Genomic DNA, 26,417 nt, shown 5'->3' on the forward strand with positions numbered 1-26,417 from the left:
AGATTTTTAGGAATGTTGATGATACACTGTCATAAGTCAGGAGGAAAGTTTTGGATTAAAAGTCTGACTGGAAGGAAAACAGAGGTCTTACTCACGCTTTGTAAAGCTGTGGTACCCAACTTTCCAACAGCTCCTTGTTGCTGATGCTGGCAGTCGTGACTGTGGAGTGAATTAGATCAGTCACTGGTCTGGCTGAAATGTAATTTTCTTGGCAAAGTTAACTTTCAAGCAGGACCAGTACATTGCTTTGATTTGCCCCACAAGCATGCAAGGGCTGGAACTGGCACGCTGAAGGAATATCAGCTTTACTTTTCCAGTGTCAGTGACCAGTTTACTCTGATGAAAACTGATCATGAAATCACACCCTCAGTTAAGTAGGTGCAAATCCCAGTGTGGACACACTTATTTAGTGTCCAAGGACCTTAAGTTCAGGTTAAACCAGTTTCCTACTGAGGGCTAATTAAAGTGAAATAAGTCTACTCTAAACAAACCATCCATATGTTTTGGAATCTGTTTGAGGAAATGTCATCTTAAATCAGACCAGTAAAATTATGAGTGTAGGGAATCTTTTGGATGCGATGGTGAGGAAAATGAGGAGAAGGCAGTGAAATTTATGATGGCATAATATTGGTCTCTACGAATTTGCACAAAAAAATTGTTCTTCAGTTTTGGAGACAGGAAGGTACAGCAGCAGCAGATCTTGTACTTTATGCACAGGTTTAGCAAGGGGAGCAGATTTGGAAGCCAGCTGTAACTTTCAAATATCATGGCAAATTGAACCCTTGTACACCTTATTAAGAAGGCATGAGGACAACGATTCACAGAGTATTTTAGTAATGTCATTGGTTTGCAACTGAAAGATCAACTGAGTGTTGAATTGTTCAATATATAAGTTTTGTTTTGAATGCCTTTAATTCTCCTGCTTCTGGATGATTGTTTATATTCAAGTTTTCCTTTGTTATTACTGTTTTGGAAGACGCTGCTCAACTGTGAACAACTTCAAGAAAGGAACAGACAGATTTTTGGGGTGAATTTTTAGTTGGTTGATTGGTTTGGGTGGTGGTGGGGGTCTCCTTTTTATATATGCCTACAGAACTGTGTCCTGTAGGTATATTCAACTACTGATACCCTGTCCTGTAGATTAAAGTAGAGTAACGTAGCTTTTGTCTGCCATGCAGATTACTGTCATTTGATGAAGTACCTAAGCTGCTTGGCAAGATAAAGCAGTTCATGGAGAAGTCTGAGCTCTTGACTGTGTCTGGTTCCTGAGTGATTTCATTTAAATTTAATAATTTAGTTTGAGTATCCCTGCTTTGTAGTGCAATCTTTCCTACTGCACTTCAGAACTGGTTGAAGCACATCTGACATTTCTAGTAATAGAGAAATTGGCTTATTTAATAGCTACAGAGGTCACAGTCAGGGCTGCTTTTGTCAGGCAGTGACTTTATAGATTCTTTCTCTCAGTGTATGGTAGCTCAGTTTCTGGAGGGTATTTCAGACTCCGTTTTATGAGATTATTTTTAGCACTGCTGCTCTTCTTTCTAAGAATAATTGAAGACAGCGGTAAATATACTGTTGAATTCTGATGTACAGTGGATCATTTTTCATGAGGGCTCTGGCTATTTTTAACCAAGTAAAAACAAACAAACAAACAACCTCCAAAATTTAAAGTTGTTAAGCATATTGAATGCTGTGACAAAAAAGTACTTGTCATTTGTGAGAAACATTCTTGATATGAAGGCAGCTGTCTCTCGATTTCCCTGTCCCACAAAACAGGTTGTACCTTTACATGCTTGTAAAAAACACGCTTCTAGAAAATGCAGCCACTCTTTGGTATTTTAGTATGTAGGAGGAGTAAAGGAAAGGAATGGATTAAGAAAACGTAACCATTTTTTTTGCAGCCTCATAAATGCCAGAGCTCAGTGGTGGGTGCCAAAATATTTAGCTTTAGCTTGGCTAAGCATCGTAGGCTTCTGCTGTCGAAAGACGTGTTTGTGTAAATCATTAATACTTTTCTAGGATGGATGTTCAAAGATGTCAGTCTTACTAAATCCTTATCAATACACTCCGTATTGTATACAGCAGATTAACAAAATCTGCCTTTCTCCTCTGAAGAGGTACTTAGAATTGCGTTCTTCATGCTTCAGGATAGAAAAAATATTTTCATTGGCTTGTAGCCCATTGGTTTTGAAAGTTCAGTGGTTTGGTTTGTTGTTTGTTTTTTTTATAAAAAGCCTTTCTGGAGTTTCTTTTTGGTCTGTCAGTGTTTAAAAGAAGAATAAAGAGGAAAAATTAGTGGTAAAGTTAATAGTAATGGAGGAGAAGCAGAGGCATCCTTTTATTCTGCTCTCAGCGTTGTGTTGTATCAGCATTTCTCTCGATATCATTTGCTCAGCAAGCCAGTGAATAATCTCTGCTTCAGAGGAGCCATTGTGTTCTTTTGTAATAAACGGAAGACAGCAAGATATAAATCTGTTTTGTTTTCCATATTCCAAAGAGATTTAGTTGACAACTGAATGCAATGTCCCTCTTTGAACCATTGTTTAGTTACAGCGTGTGTTTAATTTTGCAAGTGTTTCTCTGATCCTGTGGTCTGGAGGGACTGCAAAAGAGGAATGGTAGTGAACTGGGGGATTTTTGGGGATGGGAGGGTGGCATTGGAAGGGGTGCAGTGCTGTTTTTGATAGAAAGGTAGCCCTTTTCCATGAAGAACAGAGGCCAGGCTATCAGGTACGAGATACCCATTTAGATACTCCCAAACTTGAACTACTGCACCTGCCTTTATTTGTGAGAAAGGGCCAGCTTCTTCCATCCAGCTTTCTCCATGCAAGCCTTTGAACTTCTTTTATGTACCTGATTAGCCAGAACCTAAAGCTGGAATCCTTTAGCTGAAATTGCTTAATGTATTTCCCATATTTTCATTGCTGTTGCAGGTGTATTAGTTGGCAGTGAAGCGGAAGGCTCTCTAAAGTGCAGGACATAACAGGAAAATTATATTTTTGGGGCTGTACAGCTACTGTTAAAGTCTGATTTATGATGTTAATTGTACCTAGTGACCCAGGGAACTGAAATATAGGCAGACAGCCACATTAATAGTCTGGATGAAGAAAATGGCACCTGTTCCAAAGAAATAATAATGTTTGATGAGTGCTAACCAAGGCTGGTTCACTGTGTTTAAGACTTCTGAATGTCATTAGGAGCCATACATATTCCTGCAGAAAACATGCCTTTTATATATTTTGGGTAGATTGGGATAGAATATTTTTCCCTGTGTAAGTTCCTTTTGAGTTTGGTGTGTTTTAAAAATACTCAAACAGTCTAAAGAAATATTTGCTTTTTTTTGTAGGGCCTTAGGAATTGTTTTAAAAGGCCAAATGAAAGTAATACTCTGATGCCCAGTGTGCAGATACACAGCTCTGTTGCTGTAAATTATAACAGCAAGTCCTGCTGTTACCTAATGAAATTTCGCATGGAAATTCTTACAAAACTGCAACGCTGTATTTGCTTTACTTCTAGCACGTCTTATTTTTAACATCAATGAGCATCATTCCTTGAGGGGTTTGGTTTCCTGAAGTCCGGTTGCATGGGGTTTGTTTTGTTTGATTTTTAAAATTTACTAGTGAAATTGTGCTTTTGTTCCAGAGGGAAAAACTTAAAGGGGCATTTGCTCCTCAGGAATCCTTTAAGAAGGAAAAAAAAAGAATTTGTCGAGGTTTTGTTTTTTTTTTGGTATTCAGTGATTATGAAAACCTTGACTTAAACTATGTATAGATATGGGTATCGTGGACGAGACTGTCGAGCCAATGTTTACCTCCTTCCTACCGGAGAAATTGTATATTTCATAGCATCGGTGGTGGTACTGTTTAACTATGAGGAGAGAACTCAGCGGCATTACTTGGGTCATACAGACTGCGTTAAATGGTTAGTATATAACATTTGCATGTAAGTATGTGTGTATTAATGCAGAAATATGTTATTTTTTTCTTCTCTCCTGCTATATGTATAAACTAATTAATGTCATCATAATTGTAGTTGTTTCCTGTTTGATTTCACTTTAGTAAACACTGCACAAATGAATGGTGCTAGAGCAGTCCATGCTAGCTTAAATGTAAAACAAGGGGATATGCAGACAATTGAAGAGTGCTGGGTTGAAGAAAGGATCTTTACATAAATTATTCCAGATAGTTATCTCAGAAATTACAAATTGTTGTTAGCCTAACTCTAAATCAGTTGTTTACAGAAAGTATGGCAAAGGTGTGACCTTAAAGGAGAACTAGAAAACCAAGTAGAAAAATGAGCAATCGTTTTCTCATTTTTGTAAAAGATGCCCCATCCAAGTATTAAGAGTCTGGGAAATCAGAAAGATGTTTGCAAAAAGAATTAGAGAGGCAGGGAAATTGAAGCCAGTGTCACTGTGGGTGCAAAGGCAGGTACTGAAGTTGCTGTGTTAGTCTGAAGAATAGTGCACAAAATGTAATGGTGAACATAAGCTCCCTACTGTACTGTACCTGACTGGAGAAAATTTGATATCTGAAGCTCTTTTCTTCTGGCTGTGTTTTGATAAATGTAATTGCTTCCTGTGGGAGAAATGCTGCCAGTCTTGTGTTCTTCACTTTCATTCAGAAAACAGGACTGAATTGTAAATTTTTTTTGTGTCCATCATTCTGACCTCTTCAGGCTCGCCCCTGCTTCCTCTTTCTTGTTTCAAAGGCTTTCTTCATCTTTGTGATTTTACAGAGAAAGCAAATAAGAAGGTAGGTCAAAAAATCCCTAGGACTGAGAGAATGTATATTCTGAAATCTGTTTTTTCACATCAACTCCAAAGCAAAATGTGATAAGCAAGAGCAGATTTTTGCTTACACTAGTAGTGCACTATACTTCTTTAGTACAGTTAAATCAGTAACTCATTTCACATGGCAGTAATCCCTGACTTCTGGGTACACAGGCAAACCCTCAGCCAACTTTTCTGCCTTTTTTCCCCCCAGATTCATGATACCTGTAAGTTGAGGCATAAAATACACTATAGTGTTTATAAATATGACACATAACAATGTGCAGGAGGTCCATTAAGAGACAATGTAGATTTTGTTACAGTGGACTCCTGATGTAGTGCAAACCTTAGATTGATCAGAGCACACGTGGAGGTGGCTCTTCTGGCACTCCTAGTTGTGTGCCAGCAAACATTGCAAGAGCCTGATCAACCCATCAGTACAGCGTATAATGACATAGTCTGACAAAAAACATTCAAGCTGTCTTGTTAAAAGTGGGATTTAGGATCATAAGTGTCTTCATGGGCTTCTGTTGAGAAACAAAGAAACAAAAATTTACAAAAAACCTCTCAGTTTTGAAGACCTATGACAGCAAAAGCAAGTCATATTTCTGTCTGTCTTAGTCTTGCAGTTCATCCAGACAAAATTAGAATTGCAACAGGACAGTTAGCTGGAGTGGATAAAGATGGAAGGGTAAGTAATAGAGCTGTTGAGCAGTAGTATCTTGTTTTGAAAATCAGGAAAAAGTGGTTTGAGTTTTTTTTAATCATTACCTTCTGTTTGCAGTTTATTTTGTGTACTGTGTTTACTGAGATACTTTGACATTTCTCAGCTAACAGCCTGTACCTCTAGCAAAAGACAGTAACAATGAAGCACTCAACCATATAGCAAAAAGAGCAGAAGCTCATAAAGTCCATTATCTATGACATAGGAAATGCAATTTTAATTCTGCAAGAAAATGTGAAGCTTGTAATTGATTCATAAGGCCACATCATTTCTGTCACATTACTTTCAATGAGTCTTCTCCCAGAGGAGAACAAGTCCCGAGTTCTGTGGGTCAGTATACTCCTAAGCATTCATGAAAGAGGAAACCAACTTTGAGAATTCGTGGAAGGTGTGCCAAGCTATCCTATAAACTCATTCATTTGAGATAAGGTGCGTTTAAGTGCTCTTATCTCTGGCTCTTGACATACTCTGTCAGAATTTAATTGGATTATTTTCATGAAGTTATAAACAGAGGAAAAGACAGATGCTACAACGTATAGAAGCATATTAAATATAACTTTTTTTCAGATGTTCAACTTAATTTCCTAGATTTTGTAAGAAATTCATGTGAGGCTTTTTGTATATGTGATGTTATGATTTCCACTGAGCATTTTTTGACTCTTGTTAGAGCTGATTGCTTTTCCATCAGCACAGTGATTTATTGTCACTTTCTATGGTGAATACTGTCCTTAAGCCAACTTTATTCCCACTTCATTTGTGATTGTTTCACATTTCTGAGGCTAAGCTGGTTTGGGATAGTAGTTCTATGAAATATAACCATGGACATTTTCATTGAGTGGTTGGTGATGGTTAGGGAACTCGGTGCACTAGGGTTTGTTTCATTTATTTTCTTTTTTTCCTATTTTCTATATAAAAGCAAAGGTTTGATCATTATTTTCATTTGTTGCATAATATTACTAGGTCTGGGGTCTGAAATGCAAGATGACTCTTCTGTTATTTGTTCAATTAACTTAAATTGGTTGAAGTATGTTCACAACTACCAAATGCCACGATAGTTACGGCAGCGCTGCCTTGTTTATAGCCCAGACACAGGGAGCAACATTGTCTTGACTCTCCCCTTTTGACTTCAAAGTTAGCATCCAGCAGCATCATTAGCTCGGGTCATCCTGCATTTTGGTCTGCAGTTTGTAATTCAGGTGGCATTTGATTAACAAAACCTGACACTGGCATATGGTGCTTTCACTGTTGATGACGCTGTTTGTCCCCTTGCTTTTTCACGCAGCCTCTGCAGCCCCATGTTAGAGTATGGGACTCGGTGAGCCTGGTGACACTGCAGGTTATCGGCCTTGGGACTTTCGAGCGCGGAGTGGGCTGTTTGGATTTTTCAAAAGCGGTAAGATGGGTGCAGTGACTCGGTGTGTTAAATAATTTATGCAGTCCTTGTAAACGGGAAGGAGATCTCTGGAGATTTTGCGTGTGGTTGTCTAGCTGAACTCTTTTGGTATTTGAAAGTGTGTCAGTAAAGTTTATGTATACTTGATAAAACCAGCTGACAGCAAACGAGCTGGAAAAACAGGAAATGGCATATGTAAAATTGTGGTAACAAACTAGCATAGTAAATAGATAGCAGGCAAGAAACACCTGAACCAGAAATTGAATTCTGTACTGGGTTTAGTGGTTTGGTTCTGTTTCTGAGGGACTTGGTTCTTTTTTGTTTTGATGTTAAAAACAACTTTGGTAGTGAGGTTTGTGAAGGCAAATTTTAGTCAATTCTGATAGGAGGGTTAACTCTTCTGCTTACACAGCTGGAGTAGGTTTTTGTCCACCAACAGGAAATTTAGAAAAGAACCCTTATGTTATCTTGTATTGTTTTTTTTCCAAGGAATAGCTTGTTCACTTTTTGCCTCTACTTTTACATAGGAAAAAAAATATAGGTCTTTCTTACTGGGCCTACAGAATTTATCAGAAAAATCAGTAGCACATGGAGATGCACTACTTGGCATTGAGAAAGTTCTCATTTCAAAATTGCCAATGAGTTGGGTTTTTTTGTAAAATATGTGCATATTTTAATCTTTAAGCTGCCATTGTATTTTCACCAAAACACTGAGACGTATCAGACCTGAAAACCTGGGCTGAATTCTTTCATTCCAGCAAGAAGAATTAATGTATGTAAAAAATAAAAAATGTAGAAGGAGTGTCTTACAGTATTTTGCTAATAGAGGAAGAGACTGACAGGACAGCTGAGGTGGGAAGGGTTGTCTGCAGATCACCTCATCCACTGTCCTGCTCACAGCAGGTTAGTCAGAGCAGACTGCTCAGGGCTGTGGTCCAGCTGAGTTCTGGGTATCTCCAAGAATGGACACTCAGCAGTGTCTCTGGGTGACCTCTTGAAAAGAAATTCTCATGCTCTCTTGCTGCAGTTTCACTTCACATTGAAGTGTTGCTAGGTTAGTTATAGTAGGTTTTGTGTTTCCGTGAATAAGACTTTTATTTTTTTAGATAGAGGGTAACATAAATAAAATAGAATAATATGAAAGGAGTAATGTCATTCCTGTCACTCTAACAAACCAATAAAACTTATAAACTTAGATAAGGGGTTTTCTCAAGGTGAATGAGAATGTATTCCATCACTTCAAAAACAAAACAAACAAAAAAACCTCAAGGAATTGTTGAGGATTAGATTCTAGTTTTTTATTAGTTCTGCTTTGCAGCTGAAACTAATTTTGATACCTTGTTACAGTCTCACGTGATTCCTCACTGTATTGACACAGTTCACTTACAGTATCTAGAACTATGTTTTTACCACATAATTCATTAACCCCCACAAAAGCTGTGTGTATCTCCATTGCTGTCTTCAGGGTTCTTTCCAGTTGATAATTCACATATATATTTGCATGCTAATACTCATAATAGTGTTTGGGAATAATAATTTCAGCCATCTCTATTTTCATGATTTGTTAGAGAACACAGTTGAACTGCAAGAATCAACTTTAAAATAATTAAAGTCTCCAAATCTTTCTACAAATGTCTTTGAAAACAACTGGTTTGTGCAAGTATGTGTTTCTGGGAATAAGTATATTTTGTTCTTAGGTTCTCTGTCTGTTCTTTTAATTATATGTAGCCATATTTACCATTTTGTTGTAATATTTAATACTGTAGGTGCTGCTCTTCCTGCTCTGTAAGCAGTTTTATTCAGAAAGTGTTACCTTTGCTGCAGTTTTACCAGCTACATGATGAAACTGCTTGTACTTTACACACCATGAGAAAAAAACAAGATGTGCTTACAAAATTTGATAATGTAAAGTTGTGTGTATATACTGGTGGCATTTAAGAAAAAAACACAAGTGGAGGTTGTGTGTCTGTCCTTTAAGACTTGAGAAAAAACAAAATATTTACAGATTAGATAAAGGAAGAAACCTTTTTGCTGCTAGCATGAAATTGCAAACAAGAACACAAAAAAAATCAACCAAACAGTGACATAAAAGAAAAAAAAAAAAGACTTGATAAGATACTTTAAAAGCTTTCCTAGAATATTATTTGAGCTTGTAATTATTTTAAAAGGACTTGGCTAATTTACATTTGTGATTTTTTAAAATACTTCTGCCCTGCCCTGTTGCTAAATGGAGTATGATAGTACTTTGTCAACACTTTTTTTTTCTTTTTCCTTTAGGATTCTGGTACTCATTTGTGTGTAATTGATGACTCTAATGAGCATATGCTTACTGTGTGGGATTGGCAGAGGAAATCAAAAATAGCAGAAATAAAGGTAATTTTTTAACAAATTAATATTCTGAAACACAGGTGGTTTTATTCCCATAAATACAACAGTTTGTGAGACTCTTATGATGTTAGTCAGAAGCTGCAACTGTATAATAATGCTGGCTTGTGTAAGGGTACCAGAGAAATGGATTTTTAACTTGTATAATGGAAGGGGGTTTGCATATTGAAAGGTTTTTAATTTCATTTTGTTCATCCTTAAGAGCTAGTTCAAATAAAACAATTATCTGGTATTTTCTCAATTTAAAAAAAGTAGATCCTGGGAACTTTAGGAAAGTGAAGTAATGATTCAGCCTGTAGTTGTTTAAAAAAATAAGATACTTTTAGACATTCCTTATTTCATTTTTTCTGAATCAAATTCTGTTCCTTGATTCTCAGCACATATGTGTCTTCTCATTTGAAGTCCTAAGTAGATTGCAATCTTGTCTGCTTTCCAGTTTCTTTTTTAACCTTTCTAAATTTCAGACCAATCAGGTGGGTTCCGAGGTGGTGTGCTCAGTGTTCATGTAAAGTTGATTTCACTGGGAACACTCAATCCTTCATGTTATGCAGTATCAAGCAAGGAAATATTACATGGATGTGAACCTGAGTATTTTTAAATTTTTTTAAATCATGCTCTACAGGCATATATGTCTATATCATTACAAGCTTGCCATTTCAGATAACAAAATCAGGTTGGTTTGACACATTTTCTTTAGATTATGTTGACCAATACTAATTGTACTCCATTCTGTTTTAATTCTGTGCCAATGTTTTCATGTCTTTGCTGATATTTTAGGTGAAGCTATTTCGCATGTGCCTTGTATTTGCCATTTACTGGTGTTCTGTTTTGACTAATTTTACTCTCCAAGGGAGTGCCTTGGTGTTTCAAAATTAATTAAAACAGATTCACCTAGAGCAGATTGCACAGGATTCTGTCCAGGCAGGTTTTCAGTATCTTCAGAGAAGGAGACTCAACAACCTCTCTGGGCAGCCTGTTTCAAAATTCAGTAGAAACAAATGCATTGATGCATTTAGTTTAGTGTTTTGTAATCATTGCCTCCAGGAGATTTGTCTTCAAAGACAGTTAAGTTGAATATCTGTTAGAAGTTAAGTAAATGACCAGTCAGTTTGTTATGTTTGTAAAATCTGTTGGTAAAGGATGAAATACTCTATGATGTTAGTAATTCAGTAACAGTATATGCAGCCAGTAAAAATACAAAGGTGGGACCCTATGTTTCAGAGTTTTGAATTATGCAGGTTTCTCTTCTTCTTCATGAGGAAGAAAGGAGAAAAAGAAAGAACCCGAATGAGTTTTTATAGCATTTCAAAAAGAGAATGATGGATATATTCCTGCTACATTATCGTTGTCTTACTTGCTCTGTTGCAGCTTTGTTATCCAGAATAGCAAACCAGTCTGTGTAAAAATTAAGTAGGGTTTTCAATCAAAAAATCTTGCCTTTTATATATTATTCATTTTCCTTGGCAGGAAATCTTAGCTATTCCAGAGAGCAGAAGCTTCTGTGATTTGAAAGGGAATGTAAAAACCTGCCTTGTTTACTGAAGTTTAATAAAGGTGTTTACATGTGTTTCTAGTAGTTAATGTCCAATCTGAATAAATATTTTTTCTGTTATTATTTCAGACTACAAATGAAGTTGTTCTTGCTATAGAATTCCATCCAACTGATGCAAATACCATAATAACATGTGGAAAGTCTCATATATTTTTCTGGACTTGGAGTGGCAATTCATTATCAAGGAAGCAAGGAATATTTGGGGTAATAATGTCTTGATACCACGACAGTTTTGAATCAGTGGAAATCACGTTTTCTATATGTTTGCTTTGTTGTTACCATGTACTGTTTGAGCAGAGAGGTAAACAAACAAAGAAGACTTAATTCTGCTCACATGTATGCAGGGTGTAAGTGTGTGGATACAATATACTAATTATGTTACAACTACAAGAAATTATCCCTCTGTCTTGCTTATTTTGTTTCAGAAATATGAAAAACCCAAATTTGTTCAGTGTTTGGCTTTCTTGGGAAATGGTGATGTGCTCACTGGTGACTCAGGTGGCATAATACTTATATGGGGCAAAACTACTGTAGAAGCTACTCCAGGAAAAGGACCTAAAGGTAGGATACATGTGTTAATCACAGATTTTAGGTGGTCTGTAGAAGAAAAGGAATAGGGAAACAGGCCTGACTAAGAGCATTCACTTCCTGTAAATAACAGATGGTATTAACTCCTGCAAGACTTATGAATTTGCTGACTTAAGAGCAGTCTAGATTTTCTCAATAATTGAGACTGTGCTTCAAATGAATGAAAACTATTTTATCTAAATGTTTTGCATTAAAAAATGTGGTTAATCAGCTTTCCTTTCATCCTGTGATTTGAAAAAGGCTGTGGGATCAGTTTGAGGATTCTGCAGGCTACCTTTGCCTCTAAAGGTTTATGTTGTACCATGCTTAGTCTCAGAGGAATACCGTTAAGTGGTGAAGCTGACATTAATAGGACTTGGATGTGAAGAAAAATTACACTGCTTAGTTGTACCAGTTACATGAATAACAGTTTCTGGTTTAGCAGACACTCAAGTCTTGCTTGTAAAATATGCTTTAAAAAAAAAAACCAACAACACATTTTATTTGAAATTTTAGGGCAAAGCTTTTGTGAAAAAGAAAGGGAAATGATTTGTTACCAAACATATGCAGACCTGGCACAGTTGAGCCCTAAGGTAACTCATAAATTCAGTGATAATTTATTTTACTTGGCACCTATTTCAAACACTCTGGTTTAAATTGGTGTGCCAGGAAAACATTCAAGTAAAAAGTAAATTTTTAATGGTAAGTCTGTTTTTGTAGGTGAATCTTTTTGTCTTTTAAGCTAACTGCAGTGGAAAAGTAATTTAACAAGTTTTCTGATGTTTAATTTTTAATTTCTTGTGCAAAAATAATTTTTTTCCAGTATAATCTTAAAAGTTGTCAAATACAACATTTATTTACAAAGGCTAACTAACTATTGGATTTTGTTGTTGCTTTATCACATTAGATTGGTAACAAGGACTTGATCTCATACTCTTTTTCAAGTGTGAGAGCACACTGATTTGAGCCACAGGCAGAATCAGCAAAGTTAAGCTCATATTTAGTTGGGTAATGTTTTAGACTCTTCTGTGGTTGCTATTTAAAAATATGCAGCACCAGAGTCTTGTTTTGTTTGGTTTTTTAAATACACTTTCCGATTAGGATGCAAAGGGCTTGTTTTGCTACCCTTGTTTAATTTTCTCATCTCTCATTCTTCCATGTGTTTTCCTTAGCGTAAACTGCTGTCTTGATAGTTGCCAAATACTGCTTGTGCTATTTTTAAGTGTGGCAACATCCAGCAGTAGATACTAGGTTCGTGTATCCCAGAAACTTTGCTATAAGTAATTTACTTTTTATTCCCAAAAGACTAGACAACAAGTCTTTGAGTTTCTTTATTAAAATAATTTTACTTCTCTTCTAATAATGACTTGCTAGAGATTTTTTGATTCTAAAACACAGTTTCTCGTGCATCTGAAAAAAGTATGTTCCCTTGGATAGCAGAGAAATGAAAGCATTTTGCAAATTGCTGTTCTTGCCTTCACAGTTTGTAGGACAATCAATCTCAAAAAAGTTTCTCTTCAGAAATGCAGGCCCTTTGTTTTGTCTTTTTATCCCGTAAGAAAACACTACCACCTTGTGTTTGCAATACTAATGCAATACTAAGAGCCTGACAATCCAAATGTAATTATTTATTGCGCACTTATTTTATTCTTCTGCCAAAAGGCAAAGCTTCCTGTAAGCCCCAGGTGAAAAAGTTATTATTTTCTTTTTGTGCATGTAGGAGTATATCAGATAAGCAGACAAATCAAAGCGCACGATGGCAGTGTGTTCACACTTTGTCAAATGAGGAATGGGATGCTGCTAACTGGAGGTGGGAAAGACCGAAAGATCATCCTGTGGGATCATGATTTGAATCCTGAAAGGGAAATTGAGGTAAGAAAGCAAGAGTGACAAGGAATTTGCCTTGGCTAGCAAGACAGCCTTCCCCACACTCTGGAGGGTGACAGAATACCTTCTGGTTGCTGTTTTTTAAGTGGATGACAATGTTTTATTATAGAGGGGCTTAAATTTATAGGGACTTCAGTTCTTCCGTGCCTAAGTTGAACAGAAACTTTAAGGGTTTTCTTTCCTCCAAAACTTTTTTTAGGTTTTTTTATTCATCCTGTTTGAGGGGATGTTTGAGGATATTCCTTAGTATCGCCTGTGTTTTTGTTAAGTTACCTGTCTGGAGAAAGACAATGTTTACCAGCATTTGAGGGTCTTAATAGAACGTTTGACATAAGGTAAATAGATGGTAGGATACATATTGGTATTCTGTAATAATTAATGATTAATAAGCTATGATGAGGAACTTACTTTGAATTTAATAGGTGTTTACTGAATACATAAAATAGGTGTTTGGTGAATACATATGTTCTTTGTGATTTACCTATATGGCAGCACTAGGTCAAAGGGGTTGAACTGGAAAAAATTGCATATTTTGGATTTTGAAATACTTTTTGGTTTTCCCTGATTTTGAAATAATGTATTCTTCTTAAACAGTTCTTCAGCCAATGGTTTACTCCTCTTACCCAATGTCCATTTATAGCAGCATTTTTTTAACACTTATGTAAGTTTGATCTAGAGTTTGTTACTGCCTTGAATCTAATATTGACTAATCTAATATTGAATCTAATATTTAGAAAACATGGATGAGAGAAAGCATTGACTATCATATACAGTTCTTAGGCTTAAGTAACATACTCTATTCATATCAGTCTCTTTATTTTCTTTTTGTTAATAATGTTACATTAAAGCTACTTTTTATTTTACCAGAACCCTGACAGATTGATTTTTCTATCTTGTGTGGCTAATATTAGTGTATTTTCTAAGATAAATCGTTTAAAAAACCAAACAATTGCACACTGTAAAATAAAAAAAAGTATTAGAATTCAAGCCTGCAATAAACAAAGTCATTAAAATTCAGAGTCATTGCTGACATAAGGCACATGAACATTTACTTAAGGCTAATCAGGAAGCATTAAGAAAACCAGGAAGCATTTACTGTGTGCTACAAGATTTTTCTTGTTTTTCAAAATGTGTTTTGGAAAGTAAATAGTAACTGTGTATTATTCCTTTCCTTAGAAGATGAGTTGTGAGGTTGTGGAGTGCATTTGTTTAGTGTATTTGACACTTTAAAGCTGTGTAATTTAGTTTGTAATTTTTTCTACTGAGACTTATTAAAATGGCATAACTGTGATTGTCTTGGAGCCTGATCATCTTGTATGCCTGTACTGAACAGATAGATGAGGTAGGTTTCAGGTCAAGTCCTGATCTAGGTTTTACATGATTAGATTGTTCCTTTTTACTGGGAGAACTCCAGTTATGGTATTGTTGTTGTGCACTATTTGTGGCCTTCAAAAATGAGTGCTTGTCAAGATGCGTGATGTGGTTTTACAGATGTTTCTTTTCCTAGGTTCCTGATCAGTATGGAACAATCAGAGCAGTAGCAGAAGGAAAAGCAGATCAATTTTTAGTGGGTACTTCACGAAACTTTGTTTTGCGGGGAACATTTAACGATGGTTTCGTAGTAGAGGTGCAGGTGAGCACAACTGTGTTTTTAAACTATAACCCAAAAATGTAAAGGTTTTCCCTGATGGTGTGTTGTTTTAAGAATCTTCATTTTATTAACAGTTAAATCGTATGTGATTTCTTTCTAGGGACATACAGATGAACTCTGGGGACTGGCATCTCATCCTTTCAAAGACTTATTTTTAACATGTGCCCAAGATAGGCAAGTTTGTATGTGGAACTCTGTGGACCACACACTGGAATGGACCAGGCTGCTAGATGTATGTTAACCCTTTAATGTTAAATATAAAGCTGGAAAATAGGAAAAAGCAGTGTTCATTTCATATTTTGGCTAGTTCTGTCCTAATATCCAAGCAGAAATATGTTTTTACACAGAAATATAGGTTTTTTACTTTCAAGGTTGTCTTGTAGTGCATGTCACTGATACATTAAAAGAAAAGCTGTCCGAGGATTAGCATGCTGCTAACTGATTAGTTTTTCCTGTGTCAGTTCACCTCAGATTTTTAGGATAGCTTTGGTATAAGGAGAGGTGTTTGACCCTCAGGAAGCGGATGGGTGAATATGGTGTCTGTCCCTCTCTGTTCAGGAACCGGGGCACTGTGCTGATTTCCATCCCAGTGGAGCAGTGGTCGCGATAGGAACACACTCGGGCAGGTAAACGCCTTTCAACTGAGTTGTGATGATTGAAAGTTTGAAGGACATGGTTTAATATCATGCATATTATAGTTGGAGGTAATTTCCTTTTTATTCTTTATTGCTTGAGGTTATGGAGCCTAAAAAGCTTGGCGGAAGGGGGCAGATCATCTTATATATATGTTAGATGCAGACAGAAGAATTATTTGATTGTTGTTAGGCTGTTTTGGTTTTTTAACAACTCCTTCACAAAAGCCCGTGTCTTGATTTTTTTTATTTCTTTAACTATTTTCTTTTTTGCAGGGGTTTCCATGAACACTCCTTATTGTCCTTACCAAGTATCATATATTTTAATAATATGTGCATGTTACATTAGTTTGTAAGACAGGTACAGTAGAGATCTTTCTCTTTCCCAGATCAAACGCACTTGCAACATTTTAAATTGAGGTGGAGAGGCAAGTAAACAGGCTAGTATTTTGACTTTTGTGTAAGACAGAGTTCAAAATGGCACATTGCTGCAGTGAAGTTCTTCCTGAAATAAACAAATTGTTGTGTATTTGAAATCTCTAAAAGCACAAGCTGAATCTTTTTAACTCAGGCTTCTTGCAGTGGTGAAAAACGTGTATTTTATTTCATAGTCAAACTCTAGCTTGGTATTATCTCCCAAGAAAGGAGTACCAATGTACCACTTAAAAGAAAAAAACAGGATATTCATAGCATTAGAAAGGTGAGAGGAGCAGATTTTAAATCTGCTAGCATTTTATTCTGTTTTTCATTTATACTTCATGGTTGATAACTTGATGATAAAATAATGCCTAGTGCATGTAGGAAAATAGGGATTTTTTTTTTGTTAATTTTTTTTGTTTGTTTGTTTAATTCACCCACTAGAAAGTTTTTTTATACCTAGCCTCATGCCTAAAAACCATTTGAAGATTGTTTTTTTCAAAACTGCTGAGCATGTGCAACACCCTTAAACTTTCCAGGAAAAATGAAATGTTAAATATTTTTAGGAAGTTTTCTTCTCCAAGGTGAAGATGCAGTCTGCACTAAATTCATTAGGTTATAGCATCAGGCTAGAAAACCAAGCTTACCTTCCTAAGAAAAACCTTGCTGAGGTCTTGTGTATTTGATTACCACATAGTACCTTTCCAATTAGTCATCTCTTATAATCATAAAAATTAAATTGAATAAATGTTTCTGTCTTCATTAAACAGAGCAGGACATTCAGGCCTAATAGTACTTGAAACAGGGAAAAGGTGAAAGAAGGTCAGTTTATGTTTCTTCAGAGTTATTAGACATTTTTGAACTTAGATCAAGCACAATTGAGGCATTGCATGGCCAAAGCATTCAGTGTGTTGTTTACTTTTGGTTGACTTTTTTTCCCCTCTCCCAGAGCATTTAATGTTACTTTATAGGTTCAGCACGTTTCAGTTGAAATTCTTATTTTTAATTTACTTGAGGCATCCAGTTTATACTGGGTTCAAGAAGTTTATGATGATGGCCTTGGGTTTTTTTGGCATTTTTTGCCCTGTTCTTCTTGGAACTAAGCAGTTATATTTTCACCATTATTATTTTAGTGTGTTCTGAAATTGCATGATTCAATGATAGGTTTGAGATACACAAATGAAACTGCATTGAAATGAGACCTGGTAAGTGTATAAGGGGATGAGAAATAAGTGGAGTTGTGAGTCAAGATAAACAAAACAGTTTTAAAATTACTGCCTAACCAGCAGGATCATGTAGTGCTTTATGTGCCAGATAATCTGGTCCAAGGGAGTTATTTCCCAAGGAATGAGAGCAGCCTGATATATCTCGATTAATGTAGGAGAAAATAACCTCAAACCCATAACAAATAATTTAATAATTTGATTCACAGCCCAAAAATCTTAAAGCAAATATTAAATTAGTCTAATGTGTTTAGAACTCAATAAACCCAAACCTTGGATGTGTCTATTACCTTCTAGTGCTGCTCAGCTTCCAGTACAGAGGTCAGTAAGACAGGGGCAGGGAATGGAGCACTAAGAAAGTTGGATTTGGTGGCTGAAATTGTAACATCTAAAGAAAACTGGATTTGCTGCGTCTCTTCCCGTTCTTGTCTGTTGTTTCAGTGCTGTGTTTTTTATTAGGCCAAGCGTCGTGCTTTTGGTGTGTATTTCATGTATCACTTCCCATAATGAGTGTTTTGGTATCACTTCCCTTTTTGGGCTGTCTGCAAATGGTCTACTGCAGGTTTTGTTACCACTTCTTTAAGTACCTGCTGTGTGCCTGATCATCAGTAGTTTGGAAGTAAGCCTGGTTTGGAGAGAACTAATACTTTTTGTGGATCCTGCTGTTTGCTGAAAAGGCACAGCTGGAAAACTAAAAAGGGACAGCTATCCTGGTAGAAATCCTACCACAGAAGTGGGTTCTTCAAGGCACTATGCAGATCCTTTTGCCATGCTGCTGTGTGACTAATCATGTTGCATATCTTGAGTGCTAAGCATATGAGTATTCAAAGGCACTGCAGAAAAAAAGACTTAACAAGAGTCTTACAAAACTGCTAACATTATTAAGAAAAGTGAAGGCTGAAGGGTGTTGTAAGCCAGAGCCACAGGGAAGTGAATCAGGCAGTAGAGCTACTGAGATTTATATAGTTCAGCATCTGTTGTTGTATTAAGGTGAAGAAGTTTAAATATCCGAGGGAACCTTGTAAGGTGGGTTGGTTTGTGCACTCTGATTAATGTCTGGCAAGTTCAGCATTCGGTATTAACTAAACATGGGAATTGCAGGTGTAAGTGCAAAAATATATTACTACTTAGGAATACTGTTTCCCTGGTGATTTAATCAGAAAAATTCTACATTTACAGATGTGAATTATCAGTAATGCATGTCCGTCATGGGTAGAATTTGTTTTCCAAAAGGGAGTGGTTTAAGGCATTTCTATTCCTAAAAGCATAGACTTTTTTTTTAGATAGGTTATTAGTATTTTTTTAAAGCAAAGGTATGGGAAAACAAGAAACAAATGAAAATTGCTCAAGTTTTTCTTTTTCATGTGAACTCACAAACAATAACAATTGGGAGAAGAATCAATTAAAATCAGAAAAAGTGAAAGAGACACTATCTAAGGGCACTGGAATACCATTCATCCATTTATTTCATCCAATCTATGGATCAGAACTTCACTTGGAAGCCAAGCTTTGCATTTCCCAGCCCTTAAGAGTTTTTCTGGGTCAGCTGCCATTTGCATGTTGCATACCTTCTCGTGGGAAGGAAGATCTTCTGAAACACAGTCTCAAGGTGGACCCCAGCTGTTTGCAAGAAGAGCGTATGTGTGGCATGCCAATGAACTGCTGTAGCTGCTGGACTGGAGACACATTTCATGGAGATGGACTTTCATACTGGCGGTTGCAGTGTTTGCCATGGCATTGGAAGGGCTTGGAAGATTAAAGGGAGCATTTCTGATTATAGATTGCAGCTGTGGAAGCATCAAGAAATGGCTGTACTACATGTGACCAGTGTTTCCTTTCTTAAATTATTATCAAAATCGTCACAGTGCACTGACTGTTTCCTTGGACAGCTAGGACTGCTGCCAGTATCTCCTATTCAGAAGAATTTTTAGAGAGGGACTGATGTCATAAAATGCTTTCTCCAGATGCCAAATGCAGTTTAGTGTGCACTCTTAAGAGCAGCAGATGTTTTGCATTGTGTTTGATACCTCTGTGCTTTAAGTAAAATAGGGATGGTTTGCATATTTTTTCTGGCTGCATTTTAGGCTTTGGGTATTTTTCATTTTACATAATGCTGATGGGAGGATTATCTGATTCAGGTGACGGCCTCAAAGAACAAACCTAAACAGCCAGTCTCAGGGCCAGCATCAAGAGGCATGTCCCTGCTGCAGCAGCCTCCCTGCTCTGCCCTAGTTATGTATTTTGGGACAAAGGTGGCTGAGCCCTTCCCAAAACTGCTGTGCAACACAATCACCTGTGGGAGGGTGTGGGAAGGGGGGTACCCATCTGCTTTGTGGAAGAAGGCTGCTTTTGGCTGTTACTGTGCTGATCATCAGTTTTTAAATACAGGCACTCCAGCTATGCTGCTCAGGATAAGCAAACAGGCATCACGCTATGTCATCTTGATAGATAAATAGATTTTTGCTGTTTTGAGGATTTTGTTTTGTTTTGTTTTGCTTTTCAAATTTATTTTAGTTTGTTCTTTAATATCCACACCCCTCTCAGGGTTATCAGCCAGGTAACATTTTAGTGAAGCATTTGTCAGGGCCAAAGGATGACATAGTTTGAACTAAATAGCAGAATAGCAACTTGTAACTCCTAATCTGTTCAGAGAACCTGCAAAGCTTCAGTAGATTTCAGTGTAGATTGGATATCAAAATCCTAGAGGATTACATCAGAGAGACTCAGCATGTTTTCTACTGCTTTCCAGAGCAAACATGTTAGCTGTTTTCCACTAGTTCCATCTCTCTTGCACACAGATTATTCAGCAGTCCATGGCATATGGGGTTGGGGTTTCTTTATGTGTATGTTGTTTAATTCCTTTCGTGTGGTTCTCTAAACACAAGCTGATTCTAAGCCATTGGGACCAGGCTGCTTTCCAGATGCCTAGCTGTCAGACACTGGATGAGCACAAGCTGGAATCTCATCTCCATCCATAGAAAGCAGCAATGTGTGTTATTGTTCCTGGAGTTTATTTTACAGCTTTGTTACGATCCTAGATTTAGCGATGTTCCACTGAGTTCACTATGATACAAAGGGTGGAATTGCCTTGCTCGTTTCCACAGTGTATAAACTCACCGTTTACCATTAGGGATAGAAACCTGGCTGTGAAATCAAAAGTTGGGAGCCAAGACATTAAATTCTCAGTACAGCTTCAGGGTATTTAGCCATATTGACACCTTCTGTTTTCATGATCTACATGTATGAATATATATTTTTATTAAATTGTCATTGTCTCTCTGTTGCTAATGTTCACTCTATTTAACTGTTAAGTGGGGATGAGAACCATTGCAAAATGCTCAGGTTCTGCTGATCTTGCACATCTTGCTGTCAGTGGCCATTTCAGTGTATGTGCCAGCGAGTTTTTGTAAGCATCTCTGGGCTTTTTGCATGTGCCTCATAAATAATACTTCAGGTTAAAAGTTACTGCTAAATAATAAAAAATGCAGTTAATTACCATAGTTATAAATCATCCAACCAATTAGGAAATTAAAAAATAAAATGGTAGGTTATGAACCATCAAATTTTAGTGAATTCCTTCTTACGTTGATAAAATTATTCATAGAAGTGGAAAGGACTGAGAGGAAAATACCAAATTAGAATATAATTTGTGTTTAAAATGAGTTTGAAAATGTTTTCCACTTTCACTTACTACTTCTATTTTTGTTTTTTTAACTTTGCTTCATAAAAGTTGAAAGATCAGTTTTTGTATCAAAGTTTCTCCTCAAAATAGGGAAGAACTAGAATAAAATTCAACTGTAGCCTTGAGCCTTCAAGATGATAAGATGCAGTCATGTTATCTGTTTGGCATGTTTATCATCCAGTAGAAATTTTGGTGATTGCTACAGTGGTCAGGGGAGGGGGAAAAAACTGAACTGTATTTAGAATCTTTTATCTATTCCTCACTGAAACTTGTATCGCTTTATGAACCAGGAAAGTGTTCCATTAAAAACAGATGTTCGCTGTGCTACCCTTGAGGGGATAGCTTGAGAACATGAAGGCAGAGAGTGATTCTTGCTCTTTTCCTTGTTTTTTTGTTTAGTGAAAGTGATACTCATTGGAATTCTCCTCTCTCTAGGTGGTTTGTTTTGGACGCTGAAACGAGGGATCTGGTTTCAATACACACTGATGGCAATGAACAGCTTTCGGTGATGCGCTACTCAGTAGGTAGGCAGACTTGTACATGGAGAATAATTCTGATAAATCACATATATGTTCTGTTAAATGATGGTAAACTAATCCCCAGTCACCAGAAAAGACACAACTTTGAAAAAATTGTTTCAGATACTTAATATATAACTGTGTATTTTGCTTACGAGTTTGTTTACGTGTGCTACATCTTGGAGTTTTGTAACTACAAAAGTTGCCATTGCCTTTCTCAGCCTTTCCTTCATGTTACACTGTGCTGTCGTAATAAATGTTAGCTTTGCTCCAAGAAAAAATAAAAGTTCTTAACTATACAGGTTGACAGGTTAACAGAAAAGTCTGTAAAAAACTTAATATTTCAGTGATATTTTAATATACTTCTTAGTTGATTTTCAGGTTTATTAATGCAAAACGATAAAACTAAGCTCATGTCTGTCTGACAGTCAGAGCTATTTGTCAAGTATTTGCTAAGGGATTATGTGGAGTCCAAGCCAGTATTGAGTCTCCTCTTCAGGCGTGACATGAAAAATCATCAGAGGCTGACTCCTCTCTCTGTTAAAACAGGATGGAAGAACACCCTTGTAAATCTTTTTCTTGTTTGCTTTTGGCTAACATGGAATGTCAGTGAGCAAAATGTTCCTCTGCTGCTGCTGCTGCATATGCCAAGCACAGCAATTTATTTTAAATCACTGATATTCATTGACACTAGAGGTGTTCAGTCATGATTCATGGCAGCTTTCGTCCATGTACTTTTTTAAATGGAGACAATGTAGATTAGAAAACTGCTTATAATGTTTGAATGTCCCACATCTTTAGACATTATTTAGTGATGATTTATATGCAGTCCACACCTCCAAAGTTAAGGTGTCCATAGAGTAAATACTGTTCTGCATTTTTATGATGCAGAAAACTCAATTCTGCCTCCTGTCAACAGCTTTCAGAAATCCAGTGCAATCTGAGGATTTATATCCTGGCCATTGGACACTGACTCTAAAAAAAGCAGAAATGAATGAACTTGCCCAAAAACCATACCCAAAAAGTAAACAGATACTGACTGAAAAACAGCATAATATAAACAGTTATGAATCCTTCAATACAATTCATAAGCAGTAGGTTAACTGAGACTGTTGTCTTAGGGATGTCTGAAATAATTCAAATTCAGAAAACAAACATTCTATTAATTTATATCAAATATTCTGTGTTGTAGATGGCACCTTACTTGCAGTTGGATCCCACGACAACTTCATTTACCTCTACGTAGTAACAGAAAATGGAAGAAAGTATAGCAGATATGGAAAATGCAATGTAAGTTTTGGAGCACATATAATCATCAGTTCTTGCATTTTGATGTTATACATACACTATGATGGTTAAGTAATGAAACCCTTTCCAGACTGATGCTTTTCCCTTTTGGTTAAATGTTTGACAGGGATTTTTTCAGCATTTGATTGATTTGGAACTTCAGTCTAATGGGTACCATAACTCTTGGTGTTCAGTGATCACTCTTGCATCAAATTTGACTAATTTATCAGACTATTGCCTGTTTCTCTGGAAAAGGAAATTAGCAGTAAGATGGAGAAATGCCTTGCACCTGTATGCTGAAACTCTTTCAAGGAAAATATTACATTTGTTTGGGGGTATTTTCCCCCTATTGGTAAAGTACTCCTTGAACCAACATATGGTGGTGGAATTCCGTTAGAACATGTACTTTTAGAGACTGCGAATGTACACTATTTTCAGCTGTAATTGTTACTACCAAACTTGAAATTGAAGGGTATGACCCAGGATAAATAGATCTAAGTGTAGCACAGGTAGTGCCATTTATATTAGTCATTACACTTAGATGAGGCTGTCCCAATGCTAAAGAGGTACACTGTTTTTTCCTTAAGTGTTTGGTTATCTGACATTCTGGTCTTAAGTTCAGCTATCTCTTTAGGTTAGTGGAAATATTTACAAAAAGAACACGTGAAACTTAATGGGATTTGCAAATTACATCATAAGAACAGGTTCATGTTTGAAATGTGACACATGCTGCTAGAGCATGTGGGTCCAGAGCAGCCTGTGTGCAGCTGCCGTGGGGGGCACAGGGCTGCCAGGGCAATCAGCAGCAGTGGGTTTGCCCCACCCCTGCAGTGTGCAGGCTGGCAGGGCGGGCTCAGCGCTGCCATGGGATGCAGCTGGGCAGGAAGGCTGGTGGGTGTTCTGGGGACTCCTCACTGTGGTGTGGGGTGAGCCAGGGTATGCTGCAGCCCCTGAGCAGGGTGACGATGAGGTTACCCCATACCACAATGGTTGTGAGATGAGAAATTGGATCTGCAGCCTTCCACAGGAGCTCAGGCAATGGGGAAAGGGCTGAGCCTGCAGGGAGCTTAGACCAGGGCCCCAGTGGGGCTAGTGGGGATGGCAGTGGATGACTGCACCTTAGTACAACGTTTCACCTCATCGCTTATTTTTTTAACCATAGAATATAAAATATCTCAGAGATGGCTAATCCTAACATACATAATATTTAGCTTACTATGTATTTCAAGGTCTCTGTGAGCTCTTTGAAGATGCATGAGCATTTATTTCTGTATATCGTATGTATTATGTGTCAAGAGGGAGCATATTGTAACTTAAACCATCATCTGTATGTCCCTCTGTCCCTCTGCCTTGGCAGGAAAGGGGTTTATAAAAATTAGAGTGGGAGAATTGAGCATTGTTATCCTCAGGCAGAAGTGTTAAGGCTTCAAAGGAGATTTCTTTTATCCCATTTTTTTTTAGTCTGAGTGACTGCATGTAGAAGACATTGGCAACCTGGTTTCTGTCGGGGCTGAGCTCCCCCGACCCCTCCAGCCTGTGCAGAAGGCAGTGACGTGTAGCTGTGAGGCTGCTGATCCGATTTCATGCACCCTGTGCCTCCCCTCTGCTTCCTGCCAGCATGCTGGCGGGTCCGTACCAGTTTGATGCTAAGCAGGGAGACACCCAGGCATGCTCGGGACCGGGAGCGCTCTCCTGGCACTGCATCCTTCTGGCATTCTGTCATTCAGTAGCCTTGCGGGTGACCTCCAAGTAGTATGACTCAGTCCTCCTGGTAGTCAACTTCTGGTTGTTTCTTCCAACTTGAATCCATTACTCGAATGCTTTCAGAAGGATTTTATCTCCTGAAGCAGCATTAGCTTGTGCATGAGGGCTGTATGCCCACTGTTACGTTTAAATCCCCTCTCAGTCATAACCAGGCATTCTGCTGCTGCTAGAGAGGCAAGTCTGCGACCTGTGAGCCTGTTTCCACAGTGAGGGATAGTGCTGGCTGGGATCAGAATTTCAGATGAGCCTAAACAACGGTTTTGACTAGTGCAGCTGTTTTTTGAGGGCTCCAGCTATGCAGTCAGCAGTTTGAAGGTATGGGCTGGGGTATGAACTTCCAGCGTGTCAGCAGTTCCTGGGTGGCTAGTGCTGTCTCTGTTTGCCTTACATCAGAGAGAACTTAGCAAAAGAGGAGCAAATGCTGTGCATTTACGGAGAGGGCTGTGGGGTGAAAGCCACGCAGGCAGCCACACCAAAGTATTTAATGCACTGGACTTGACCTGAAATGATTTGTGTGGCTCTCCTATAGGCTATGGGCATTTTGAACCTTGCACCACTCAAGTCTGAAACAGATAAACATTGCCAATGAAGGAGAGGATTTCTGTTTAGTCAGATAGTTTTATTATCCAGTGATAATATGAATCATTACATTCACTGTATATAAAGGTACAGAAGAGAGTAAAATGTTGCCTTATCAGTGGGCAGCTACCAAAGAAAGATTTTAATGGAAAACAGGATCCTCCTATTGAAAATATGATAACAATGTTATGTTCCAGTTCATCATTTGGTGATCGCTTGCCTGAAGGGATTTTGCAGCCTAGAGCCCCCTGGCCAATTGCTTTGTTGCTTGCCCTGCAGCCCCCAGGAATTTTAACAGCTGCCAAATGTCTGGCAGGATTTAGTAAATGACTGACCAATTCTTTTCCATGTTGGAATTCAATTGCATATTCAAAGACTTGAAAAATAAAGGGAGGGGGGAGAAAAAATCCTAACCAATTGTGTACTTTTTATTTGTTTAATACCACGTTTGCAAGTCAATATCATATATCTCACCCATGACTGCAAAGCAGTTATGTCAATACACTGTTCTTTGCTTGAGGGAGAGACTAGTTCATAAGTAAATAAATCATAAAGGCTAGCTTTTCTCCTCAATGTTTTTGCAGTCTCTCACAGAGGCCTGGGAACAGGGAGACAGGACATTAATGTATTTCTACATATAATTCTGGAAGCAATCAACATCTCTTAGAGTTCTGTGTGGAAGCAATTGGTGTGGTGGGTGACCTGGCAGCCAGTGCAGTGCTTCTGCCTGGCCCTGGCATGGCCAGTGCAGACTGGGCCATGAGACCCTGGGCCATTTAGGCTGAGAGACACCATCTTCATAATGCCCCCTGAGAGAGGGAGATAAATTGACTTGAATCAGTCAAGAAAATGCCATTTTGTTGCCTGGCAGAATGACTAGGAAGGGGAGGAAATAGATGGACTTACAAGAGGAAGAGGAGCAGTGAGAAGAAATGGAAGGGTGGAGGAAAAAAAGAGTGACATGGATGTCACTTTTATTAATTTCCTACCCTTTTCTCTACAGGAAATAAATTATTCCTACCTTATACAAATTTTTTACTTTTCTGGAGCCTTTCATAGCTTTATTATTATTACTTTTGTTGTTGTTGTTATTTTTATTATTACTACCATCAAAAAAGTCTGTGCACAGGAAAAAATATTCCGACCAGCTGGATTTATCTTCCCCCTCAAAACCCCAGACGGGTGTTTAGCCCTCAGTGTGCTCTTGATGGTAATAACTAAGCAACTAGACCAGAGGGTTTTGATTCTTAATATAGATGACCCCGTGCCTATAGGGAGGACAGCTTTCAAAGCTGGCACTAACATGTGTGCAGTGTAAGAAGCACAGCAGAAACTTTCTAAAAGCTTAGAAGAGTATTCTTGTAATACCAGGTCATGATCTTGTA

General features: G+C 37.6%; 1 protein-coding gene across 8 annotated transcripts in view; it reads left to right on the forward strand.

The window, feature by feature from the left end:
• EML4 (EMAP like 4) overlaps nucleotides 1-26,417 on the forward strand; it is a 153,724-nt gene that overhangs the window by 117,608 nt on the left and 9,699 nt on the right. For all 8 annotated transcript variants that reach the window (XM_064648343.1, XM_064648347.1, XM_064648344.1 and 5 more), the window contains 12 exons: nucleotides 3,772-3,921; nucleotides 5,393-5,462; nucleotides 6,778-6,888; nucleotides 9,166-9,261; nucleotides 10,895-11,029; nucleotides 11,251-11,386; nucleotides 13,113-13,264; nucleotides 14,787-14,912; nucleotides 15,031-15,162; nucleotides 15,489-15,556; nucleotides 21,320-21,408; nucleotides 22,595-22,692. In XM_064648343.1, the coding sequence (XP_064504413.1) occupies nucleotides 3,772-3,921; nucleotides 5,393-5,462; nucleotides 6,778-6,888; nucleotides 9,166-9,261; nucleotides 10,895-11,029; nucleotides 11,251-11,386; nucleotides 13,113-13,264; nucleotides 14,787-14,912; nucleotides 15,031-15,162; nucleotides 15,489-15,556; nucleotides 21,320-21,408; nucleotides 22,595-22,692 (1,363 nt within the window). The remainder of the gene's footprint in view (nucleotides 1-3,771; nucleotides 3,922-5,392; nucleotides 5,463-6,777; nucleotides 6,889-9,165; nucleotides 9,262-10,894; nucleotides 11,030-11,250; nucleotides 11,387-13,112; nucleotides 13,265-14,786; nucleotides 14,913-15,030; nucleotides 15,163-15,488; nucleotides 15,557-21,319; nucleotides 21,409-22,594; nucleotides 22,693-26,417) is intronic.

This window comes from Pseudopipra pipra, chromosome 3 (genome assembly GCF_036250125.1).
Source record: "Pseudopipra pipra isolate bDixPip1 chromosome 3, bDixPip1.hap1, whole genome shotgun sequence".
NCBI classification, from domain to species: domain Eukaryota; kingdom Metazoa; phylum Chordata; class Aves; order Passeriformes; family Pipridae; genus Pseudopipra; species Pseudopipra pipra.